Source organism: Lepisosteus oculatus, chromosome 19 (assembly GCF_040954835.1).
Source record: "Lepisosteus oculatus isolate fLepOcu1 chromosome 19, fLepOcu1.hap2, whole genome shotgun sequence".
NCBI lineage: Eukaryota > Metazoa > Chordata > Actinopteri > Semionotiformes > Lepisosteidae > Lepisosteus > Lepisosteus oculatus.
This window is the reverse complement of record NC_090714.1, coordinates 2,606,989-2,619,078: the sequence shown is the minus strand read 5'-3', so window position 1 is coordinate 2,619,078 and position 12,090 is coordinate 2,606,989. Positions and strand designations below refer to the sequence as shown.

Here is a 12,090-nt window from a genome sequence, read left to right as displayed (position 1 = left end):
CCAGAAACAGGTGTCTGTTCCAAAACAGTGCCTCAAGATAGTGTCTGAGGACACTGTAGGACACTGTTCTGTAGGAGATTAATCGGTGGAGACAGAAAACTGAGGTTCTAACTACACTTGAGAATTGGATGAAGAGAGCCTCCTAATATATGTAAAGTATTTGTGGGTCAGAAATGAAATGCACTATACAAATTCAATTATTATTATTATTATTATTATCTGTTTTCTAACTTTGCTTGAACTTTAACCATCACAAATGCAGGGGTATCTCGTGATCTGTGGATCAATTCTAGGACTATTTAACTATTTTTCAAAACTGCTTGCTTATGTTTTGTTTTTGTGCACAGAACTCCCCTATTGGATGTAGTTTGCATTTTGGCTCACAGGAACCACTACTGGTAATTCCCGAGGACATGTTAGAGGCGGATATGGAATACACATTCCGCCTCACTGTCAGCAAGCCAGGGATGAGTCCGGAGTCTACGAATCAGACTGTACGTACTGCCTGCGTTTCAGAAAACATACATTAACGCTGCATTGAAAAACGTTTCATTACCATGTTAATCTCCAGATGTCTATACTAAAAATGCTTTCATATCTATTGTAAATCAGTGATCTCTGCTGCTGGTGCAGAAGGGCTAGAGCCCTGCAGGTTATAAGGAGAACTCCAGTTCTGCAATGACCAAAGATTTGGAAACAGCAATAATTCCGAACGGCATGGCAGTAATCATTTCATGCAGTTCTTAAGGGCTCTGGTCATTAGGAAAACAGAAGTGTGGATCTCCAGGACCAGTAAAAATGATCTCTGCAGTAAAAGATATTATGAACATAGGTATGGAATACTTCTGTAAAGCTCAAGAGTGTCCAGTCCTTGTCCTCGAGGGCCGGAGTGTTCACACATTTCCCAGGTCAATTAAAGACCACGACACTTGGAAAGCCAGGAGTAGGTGTTAAAGTGGTCCAGTTAAACCAGTAACCAATAGCAGACCTTTTCAAATCCCTAGATACCATGCTCAACATTTATGACATTGTTTACCATGCTAATTATACCACATTCTTACCAGGGACAAAAAACTAATTCTTGATGTGAATAATAAATATATAAACAGTCCCAACTGACTGAAAGATGAGGCAGACATTTACAGTGCTTAATTCTGTTATTTCCACAGAAAACAATTGTTAAGGATTGGTGTTAGTGTTAATGAATTTGAGCCCCTGCAATGAGATTTTCATTGTGTTTTTGAATCGAGGAATTCTGCTTCCTAAAAGTCATTTTCTAGGACTGTGGTGGCTGGTGGCTGGCGGCCTTAACACCTAAAATACTAGAGCAAATAAAGACTTTCATTATTTATTAACCTTTTATTTCAGCCTGCTCCGAACATGAATAATTTAACAGTTTTTCAAAAACTCAATATGAAGCACACACAGTGATAAATCATATTTTTTTAACTGTAGGATGCAACATTTATCTAACCTGAGGTGAATTGTTTTTATTTACCTGGAAACGGGGTCAAATGAGTGCTTCCCCATTAGGAGTTTTTCAACTTTGTTTCAAGAGCATTTCTTCACTGGGGAAAAAGAGACTGATGTGGTGTTAAGCACCAGCAAGACCCATTAATTAGGAGTCAACCTATAACAGAACACAAGAAAGAAAAGGCTTGGCTTAGCACTGAGGTCTTAAACTGCAATAGGTGATGAATTTTGAAGTGCTCCCTTGTGAGCCAGGCCAGCTCTCCACAGTGACTTTTCTCAGTCACCTGCACCCTTCACAAATCTTCAGCTGAATAGACATTGCACATCAGCTCTGCTCTGCCTAATGGACTTTACCTTAAATATCTCCTGTGTTTCTCTGATAACCCTCCTCCGTGTACAGTGTTTGTGCTCCTACCCAAGCTTCATGATTCTGCTTGCTGTTTTTTGGCTATTTCTGCCTACAGTATATCTTGCCGCTGCTGCAGGCTAAACGTGAAAGCAGAGCTTTTTAGCTTGGTGTATCAAAATCCTTTTCACCCCTGTTAGTTTGTTTTCATTTAAGAAATCATCACAAACAGAGGAAGAAAAAAACGTAGCTTCCCTATTGCTAATGCCAGTCTTGGCCTTGTGTTTAGAGTAATTATATAGTTGAAAAGCAAACCTTTCATGGGTGTCCTTGCATGACATTTGGTGAATGGCTGAATGATGTCCTTTTAGAAAAGCATCTTCTGTTGTTCCTCTACAGTATGTCTCTTGTTTATATACTGAATAATCAATCCCAGACTTTCATACTTTCATGGTATTTTATCCTTGTTTTAAAGGAGGAACTGCTACCATATTGACAATCTCTCTCATGCTACTTTCTCTTGGAGATTAAAATTTAAACTGCATTACACTCTCCCTCATTGTTATTCTGGCCTTTAGTGCTCACACAAGACCCTGTTGACTGTTTCCTCATCTGCTCATAAGCTGATGAGCTTTGAGTTGCAATTTTTTAGCTCCATTGTACAAAACAGAATTTTCCAAAATTCAAATACATAAAATAGTCGCTCTCCGAGTGAGAACCTCAGGCTGTAAAGAAACATTCTGAGGTCTGTTGTTTTGACTGCTTGCTAATTTTGTTCTCATAATCTGATTTGCTTTGCTCCTTATAAGAAAGTAGAAACATATTCTTCTAGCAGAATAAATCAGTTTAATGTAAAGAGGTCACTGAATGTATTTGGTGGCCTCTGCTGTAAGGCATTATGGCATAAAAGGGTTGCTTTTCTGTGTTGTTTCTCCTCAGGTTTTAGTGAAGAATGGCAGAATCCCAATGGTGCTGCTGGAATGTGTTTCTTGCAAGGCTCAGTCTGTCTACGAAGTTAGCCAGAGCTCCTATGTTTATCTGGCGGGGACATGCAGCAACTGTCAGGATAACTCTCACACTGGGGTAAGAGAAGTCTTCAGAAGCAGCCCCTCTTTGAAAAACGACATTGTTGTAAACCACTGTTTCTAATTTGTTTGTGTGGTTAATATCACTTGATGGCACTCACAGCTGTACTGCTGTTTCCTTCCAGTTTTTGTTTTTCTCTAAGCCAATGAAAAGAAACTCATACAGTACTTGTGCCCAGCAGGTCGAGCCAGAACTCGCTGGCTTCATTATTTAAGAGAGAACTGATGTTGTGTGTTTTTTTTAATCCGAACCAGGTTCGTATTTAACTAACGAAGCAATCTGAAAAAAAAAACACTGTAATGAGCCATGGAAGTATTATCATAATTTTCAAGTTCAGAGCAATACAAGAAGTTTCTGATCCTGCCAGCTGACAAACATGAGTAATCATGCTTTCTTCCAGATCAGGAAGCCATCTTGTCACTCAAGTTTAAAATGCCAGAATGTTTACAGCTGAAGCAGGGAGGCTAATGTTCTTCAAATATCCCAAGAGAGAATTTTGTGGAGGAAAAATACTTTTATGACTACATACTTAATTCTTGAGCAAGGTCACTCCTGAAGGGCCACAGTCCCCAAAGTGTGTTGGCCTTTTTAGACCAATTTCAGACCAGCAGAAAAGTATTACAATGATCCAGTGGATGAATAACAGGATCAGATTGTTGGTACACAGATTTCTCAGAAAGAAAAAGCTGGATTAAAAGGGCTGGTGGAGTAGAACTACAGTGTAGGTTAAAAAATAACCTCCAAGCTGGAAAACTGAAGCAAAGCCCGATAAAATAAAATTTTCAAGTGTTTAATAAGTCTCTCCTGTAGACAACCTAGTTCAGACATGGTCAAAGTTGACGTGATATTAATAGGAGAGTTTAACTTGCCACACACAACATGGGTTATTAACGTATATAATACAGAAGCTGAATTTTATATGGATGAAAATCTTAATGACTGCTGCTTACCCAATATATGCTAGTTTGCATAACTGGTTATACAGTATTATATATAAATATAATTTTTAAATGGCTAGTACATATGAAATAACCAGAATACAGACAGTGTATGTGGTACTGTAGGAATACTAGTGAATTATTAACTTTTATACTTTTATAACTTGTATACTTTTATTCTATAAAGGCTGAATCAAATTAGGGTCTATAAATTTAGAAATGCCAGTAAGGAAACGAGGCAGAGATTACAAGTTGGTGGTACAATTGTACAATTCAGTAAATACAAGAGGAATGGTTATACTTCAAAAACATAATATTAAAATCACAAATCAAAGTTATACATCACCTACAGTAAGGTAACTCAAATGGACTCATCAGTACCAAAATATGCTGTTTTAGTTTCCTACAGTTGTGACAGATGAGGGTTAGAAATGACAGACAGCCATTCATTCATTCCTTGTCTGGTTCATGGTACAGTAGCTTGTTGGCAAAAGAAGCTCTCGGTTCAGCTTCACCAAAATAGCTGAATAGACGTCGGGTTTCAGTCCTGAGTAAGTACATGTGCTTACTTTCCAGCTCCTTCCTTGTGTTTCTGTGATATCGCTGATCTTTGGAACAAGTAGGGCTTAATTCGAAGTTGAAGGTAGAAAGGATAAACTCTGCTGCTGAGTTTCAGTGTGGCGTCGCACCTGAAGAATGAACAAGAGCCGAAAGGTTTTTCCTTTTCTTCGATGTTTCAGTGTGGAATTAACCTCTCCATGTTCCTCTGCAGCCTGCATGCTGATGCAGCTCCCCAGCTCAAACCTTTTTAAATTAAATTCGATTTGCCAGGTGTCTGCCCAGATCTGAATAGTGACTAATGAGGTGCCTTTTGATGCAAGCACCTCCCTGGTAATAATCAAAGAAAGGTCAGGGTCTTCATGTTTGATTAGTGTGAAGAAGCCACACGCTCTGTGGCCGGCAGTTGTGACATAATTTTTTGCTCCGCTTGGTTTCTGCAGCACTGGACGGCCCTGAACTCGAACAACGAGTCTCTGGTGTTGAACATGAGCACCACAACCACGGGGAGTAGGGGCATGAACCTGGTGGTGCGCCAGGGGATCCTGCGTGACGGAGATGCCTACATTTTCACCCTGCATGTCACCGACCCCATGATGGATGGCGTGGGTGTGGCCTCAATTAAACTCAGACCTAACCTGCCCCCTGCTGGTGGGTCCTGCACACTACATCCCCATGCCACTGCCAGTGCCCTGACCACCAAAATACAATTCACATGCACAGGTAAGAAACGTTACGATAGAAGTGTCACTGTATTTGGTTACTCCCATAGCTATGCAGCGAAAACAAACTATGCACAGCCTTTTGACAACAGAGTTGGTAACAATCGTTAAACAAATTGCATTCTAATACTAGTAAAGATGAAAGTACTGTAAACAGTACTAGTTTCTATTTTGTTCTGCTCTTTAAAAATTTAGTAAATGTTCTTGAGGTTGCTTTTCCTGTAGTGTAAGATAAGAGTCTTTGAATTTATTTGAATAAATTAATTTACTTGCAACTTGAGTGAACATATGATATTTAAGAATTTCTACAAAGATCATGGTTGGGCTTTTGGATTTTAATTTTGAGCTACTTAGTCATGAACAGTCACTCTGGTTTGATTGAAACATGAAAAGCAGATTGTGGTGAGCAGTCTAGTCTTTTGATCAGCAGCGATGCAAGTGCTTTGATCTGTATCTTTTTTGTACAAGTGCGAGCAGGTTATTGAAAGCCGATAAAGAAATTAGTTTTTTCAAGGCACAAACCAAAGACTTACCTCAAGGAATAGAACATCATTGTGTGCCTTCAAAGCAAGGATCCCTGTACACAGTTAAGAGTGTCTGTGTGTTCAAAGTTTAATTTAATCTGAGCTGTTGGTCATTTAACTTAACCCTTATTTTGAAGCTGGAAATTTAAAGCAACTTATTAGTTCAAATACTGTAAGTTAAATGAAGTAACTGGGAGCTTAGCTGGGAAAAAATATATAATGGGTTTTCATGACTGGACTTAGGTAGTAAGCCATTGTTCCATGTTCATGTCTTGACTCTGTTATCCAGTTGTTTACATGCCAAATCCAATGTACTGGAGTAGAACAGTGAACCACATGACACCTGTACAGCCATCTGAAGGGCATTGCCAAACTATGTCAGCAATGACAGATGTCCCTTCTCTTTCCTGAAAACACATTCTGGAAGTCAGTTTGAAAAGGAGGTCTAAAAGAAGATATTAATTACCATGAAGAACATAACAGAACCACACAGAATAAAAATTGTAGGTGTAGCATTACATTTTTTTTTTCTTTTTGATGTAGAAATCAACAATTGTTCCTTTTAAATCCCCAGTATATTTTTGCAAATTGACACTTTCAATAATATCTACCTTTCAGTTGTGAAAATACTCATAGCATCACAGTTGACATTTTGGCATATGGGATTTTGTATAGTTTTGCACTTGCAGATAAAGCACAGTGACAGATGACATGTTAATACAGCACCAAACAATACATACTACTCAAATTGATTTTATAATACTAGGCAGCTATTAGCCTCTTGGGTACGTAGTATTGAGGTTAAAATGCTTCAACTATGTGAATGACACTGGCTGCACACTGAATTGACTGTTTTGCTTCTAATAAAGAGGATCTCCATCCGGAACTATTCGTTTTTTTTATTTAAAGCATGACAGTACCTAACATTTCTGAGATTTAATACAAAGCAAACTCGTATTTTTACGTCTTTCCTCCTGGCGGTCACCTGAAAATATCTAGGAAGGTGTAAGCGCTCACTCAGCCATGCTGACAGGCCAGCTGATGTCCTCTGCAAGCTGTTGATTATGAAGTCATTGCCATGCACAGTTGTCCATGAACATGAGTTTTTGCCTCCTGGTTTTGAACGACTGTCCACTAACAACTTCTGTGGCTGCAGACGATATGAAAAGGCACTGAAGTACATTGTGTGAAGACATTTTAGAATGGAAATGATCAAGATGTGTAGCTCATTTAAGAAATCTTAAAAACGCACAGGGAAGTTATGATGATATTTTAAGTGATTTTATTAAATGAGCAATGAGCTCCATTTTTATGGTTAAGCCAAGGATTATTTTCAACCCATTCAACTATTATGTATTGAAAAACAAATATGCGCATAGGGAGTTTCCATTACGTAGGATATGAAAAGCTGTCATCAAACACTGGGTCTGTAATTTACAAGTGCTTTGCAAGTTAATTGTTTTGATTTAATTTGATTTCTTGTCTGGGTTTCACAGTGGATGGATGTAGCTTTCTGTGTTTTGCACTGCATGTGTGTCATTTTATCAGTTATGTGCAGTTTCCCAGACTTCTAAGAAAATGGTCTCCCTTCAGCGGCTCCAGCAAGTGTGACCACATCAGCCGTGCATGTTGGTTTCGCCGTGTGTTCAGCGTCTGAATGCGCGCGACAGATGAGTCGGTCATGACTGGACTCTTCCTCTGCCTCTAGGATACGAGGACTCAGATGACGCGGAGACGCCGTTAGTCTACAGCTTGATTGTAACCCGCTGCGTCAAGAGTTACTGCGAGGAGTTCTACGTGTACAAGGGAACCAGCTCGGAATACTCAGCCTTTGTTCCCCCCGGATTCCGCTCCAATAACTTTAAGGTCGATGTGTCGGTGAGAGTGGAGGACCACCAAGAAGCATCCACTGTGGCGCTGAACCAGTGAGTACCGGTGGTCTGAAACATGTTTCCGCCTCTGAAGTCTTGGGCTGCTTTTAAATCGCCTTTCATTTTTTGGGATCATGCTGTTCTTTTTATATCATTAACTACATTATAACCAGCATGGATGGGAGGTTACATCTAGAAATAGAAACACAATAAATAACCAACAATGGAGACAAAACGCTGTTTCATCTGTTCATTTCGCAGAACAACACCAGGTCTCACTGGGGCCACAAACCCAGTCCAGGCTTGCCTTTCTGCTTGTAACCTAAGAGAAAAGGTGATCTTTTGGCTGTGAATTGAGTTAACAACAGTTGCTGATTCAAATTGTGAGGGAGGTGACATTCATGAAAAAAGAATTATGATCATTTACTTATTTTTATAGAAAAAAAAAACAGGAGTAAATAACTTATGAAACACAGGCTCTTTGAGGAGTATCAGGGGGATCTTCAGATATTGGTGACACAGAAGAACTGTACCTTTGCTCTCTTTTTATTGTAATGGAAAATATATATACGGACAACAATGTGTTTTTTTTTTCCTAAGGAAACTCCTGCATATACAGTATTCCAAATTAGAGTTTCAGGAGCCCGATGTGAACGGCTTCTTTCTTTATTTTGTGATATTAATTTAAGATTTTGATTTAGTTTTGATCCTATTTAAAAGATCTGTTTTTTTTCCCTAATGGAATAAATGTGGTCATGTAAGCGCTTTTTCTGTGTGTCTCAGGTCGATGGTCATTCGACTGCCCGAACCACCGCAGGGTTTTCAAAGCCTCACTCAGTGGCTGTATAACCAAACCGAAACGGCCCTTAAGGATCTGCTGAAGCAGGGAGATCCCCAGCAGGTCCGCGAGTTCTCCCTGGCACTCATCACCGTGCTCAACGAGGTGGGCAGTGACGTGGATCTCCAGCTCCAGCAATAAGAGCAGGTTTTTCTCTCCATTGACAGGGACCCATCAACCAAGAACCAATACACTATGAAAGCATGGTCTCTGCATCCAGTTCCTAATCATTGGAAGCATGGAAGGGAGAGCAGAAATGGCTTCATACAGCCAAACCCATAACTCCGTTTTGAGGCTCATTAGACCTAAGGGCTGCTCCATTCGTTCAGTTAGATCCTAATGAATGCGATTCCCTCGCCGGAGAGGATAAGCTGCCCGACCTCCCTCCCCACACTATTACGAGGAATGAGCCAGGGTGCTGCAGTAAAGGTGTCGATGGGGAAGCGGGGGGCGAGATGCGAGACAGATACATGAAGTGAGACCTGGGTACGAGGCTTATATACTGTATGTAGGCGAGCAGTAGTGTGTAAAAGTAAGCCCTAACCTTTCTCCTGAAAGTCTTTGTCGTGCTGAGCTCAGTTTCTTCTGGGCTTTGGCAGCATTAACTTTTGTGTTGTATGCATCGCAAGCTGTAGATTACACAAGTACACCAAGTCTCTCTGTTTTTCCTCTCGGTCCATAGTATGAACAAACCGGGCCACCATCCTTGGACTTGTGGAGAGAAAGAGAACAGCGCGTCATCATCCGCAGCAATATCACGCGAGCCCTGGTCTCTCTGGACGTCAACACGGTCAATGACATTAAACAGACATCAGCGGCCTTGGCGCAGTGCACAGTAAGACAGGATTTCCTTCACATTGCTTCTCACAAGGAATAAGCTCACACTGCTGGGCCAGTCTGATCTCAGATCTCAAAAGCTCCAGTATGTGAGGCTGGCACTGGGCAGTATTGGGAATAGAGACCTGCAAGGGGAACTGTGTTGGTGCAGTGTTAGACCAGTAGGGGTGCTTTCCCCTTTGGGCCAGAATTTCCAAACCAGCGCCCCAGTTTGGTTGCATGGTACACTCTGCTGTAGGAGGTTCCATTTTTGAGATAAGATGTTAAACCTGCTGTAGGTCCTGACTATGTCATTAAATATTCCATGTTACTTTTAGTATGAGTAGGGGTCTTAACCCTGGTATGTTGTTTAAATTTGGTTTTGAACTTGCAAAATCTAGCTTCCCAAATTTCTCCAATTTCAATTGCTCATTTAATTGTCAATTTCTCACATGTCCACCTGATTTGCTGAGTCACAGGACTGAGAGCATCAGATGGTTGCTGCACCATCCAGGTGTTGAAGAAGTGGGTCTCCTCCGATAGAGAGAGTTCTTTAGGGGTCTTTGTGATAAAACAAGTTATAAAACATACAAAGAGTTGTTATTATTATTATTATTATTATTATTATTATTATTATTATTATTATTATTATTATTATTATTATTATAACCTACCCAGTGCTGCATAGCTTTGAAGTGACCTGACATTGTGAAAGTAAAGCAGCTTTGAAATTCTTCAGACAATTATGTCACTGGTTTGTCAGGTGTTAGTTATGTATTGCTTCTTCATTTCCAGACTGTCAGCAAGGAATTCATTTGCCAGGAGTGCCAGAAGATTACACTTACCAAGCTGGAATCCATGCTGGACATCCTGCAAAGTGACACAAGGCAGGGAACAGTCACCCCCACAGAAATTGCCGATAACATCCTCAACATAATGGGTGAGTAATGTGCAGCAGCTGTCTGGGTAACTAGGAAGTTCTAACAGAAAACTGAGAAAATAGTGCAGGGGTTTAGAGCCATTTAAGTCCATTGAAATGCAGAGGATGGCTATCAAATTAAAAAATGTGTCAGAATGAGCTCCTTTATTTTTACCCGTTTACAATATATTTAGTAATTCACATTTGAAGTCCCCAATAGCTTTTGAATACCCATCTCCTTCCTTGAGATCATTGCAGGTTCACCTAGCCAACTTCCCTGTGCATCGCTCATACAGGCATGGGAAGAACGAAGCTGCGATGGGCATTCTGCTGCCTGTCACACTTCCAGACACATAGTACCTATAGCATAATACCATGGTACCTATAGCATAATACCATGGTACCTATAGGCTTGATGTGAATCAGTCTTGATTTTAGAATCAGTTGCTGAAAACACAATATACGATCAGCTTAAATCCTATTCCCAGAGTTAACTTGTAATAATTGCTATGCATATTTCAAATCTCAGTCCTGTGAGCTGGCATCTGTAGCTGAAAACTGACAAATTATCCTTTTTATGGTAATAATTTGTAAATATTTCATTCATTATTTAGTTAGATGGCTCTGGAAAGAATACTACATTTTTATCTGAGCTTGATATCTGAAGCCAAGCTTTTACTGTTGAAGAGTAAAAGGATTGGATGAGATTCCCACATTTTCTAACAAGGCATCATTATTCCTCCTCTGATTTCCAGGAGATCTGATTCACCTGGTGAACCAGGCACCCCCCCAGCCAGCTGCAGAGGACAAGTTTAGCATCAGCAACGATCAGCTGCTGGTAGCCTCCAAAGCCTACAACCTGTCCTCCGAGCTGATGAGGATCCTCATGCACTCCCGCGTGCTGAACGAGGAACCCCTCGTCTTCAACGGCTCGGAGATCACCACGGCCGGCAAGCGCGCGGACCCCCTCAACTTGCTGTGCTACGTTGACGACCCCACTTGCCGTTTCTCCATCCCGGAAAGCTTCAACACCACCTTCAAGGACGTGCCGCACATCGTTCAGGTCCTCTTCCAGGTCGAGTCCAACCCTTTCCCCTTCGGGTACGTGGACAACTACACCGTTTCGACGGAAGTGGCCTCAATGGAGTTCCAGACGGAAAACGGCACCCAGATTCCCATCTCCAGCTTGAGCGCAAACAAGGCCATCACGGTGAAGGTGTCAAACGGTAAAGGAGTGAAGAAGATCTTGTCTGGGGCGGCCAACATCAGCGAGTGGAGCTCCGTGATCGTGATGGTCAGAACAGGCAACACTAACAGAGCAGCTGGGCTACATGTGCAGCTCACATTCACAGTGCTCAATGGTAAGTACTACTAGTAGCAGAAGCAGGAATGGGATCAGCAGTAGTTCGGGATCAGCGCTGAGACATGAACCAGTGGACCCTTATTGAAGCTACATATATACAGTATATAGGATTGAGAGCTGGCGGTACTTACAGTAAACTGCATGTCCAAACAACATGTGGGAATCTGGAGTAATCTACTCAGTCAAGGTGCCCTTGGATCTTTAAGAAAACAGCTGGATGAAATCCTCTGCTCCTGGTATCTAAACAAACTAGACAGGCAAAATGCCCCCCTCTTTTCTGTAGTCTTAGAGGTTTTCTAGTGTGATGACTCCTCTCATTGTTTAAGGGAGACACGTGGTCCCACCACCAGTTGCCCGCATCTCTCTTCTGAACAGACATAAACTTCCAGTTCTGGGGTCACCCACTCCAGCCTCAACAACTGGGGCAGAAGGGACCACAACAATATGTTTGCGTACAAGGGACAATGCAAGGTTGAATAGAGCCTCAGTATAAATAACACGTGTAGGACTCAGTGTTGGCTTTGTTTGAAAGCTTGCTCTGTCAGTGAAGGGTGTTTCTAGCCACATAAAAAGAAGAAAAGAATCAAATTTTCCCTGTCATAATTACAACTCACTGGCTTCACGGATGAAGACGCG

At 41.1% G+C, this 12,090-nt stretch overlaps 1 protein-coding gene across 1 annotated transcript in view; it reads left to right on the top strand.

The window, feature by feature from the left end:
* Positions 1-12,090, top strand: part of pkd1a (polycystic kidney disease 1a) — a 108,853-nt gene that overhangs the window by 66,828 nt on the left and 29,935 nt on the right. Inside the window, exons 17-24 of the mRNA XM_015359964.2 lie at positions 348-494; positions 2,759-2,902; positions 4,845-5,124; positions 7,356-7,572; positions 8,302-8,461; positions 9,039-9,191; positions 9,968-10,112; positions 10,847-11,452. Coding sequence (XP_015215450.2) covers positions 348-494; positions 2,759-2,902; positions 4,845-5,124; positions 7,356-7,572; positions 8,302-8,461; positions 9,039-9,191; positions 9,968-10,112; positions 10,847-11,452 — 1,852 coding nt within the window. The remainder of the gene's footprint in view (positions 1-347; positions 495-2,758; positions 2,903-4,844; positions 5,125-7,355; positions 7,573-8,301; positions 8,462-9,038; positions 9,192-9,967; positions 10,113-10,846; positions 11,453-12,090) is intronic.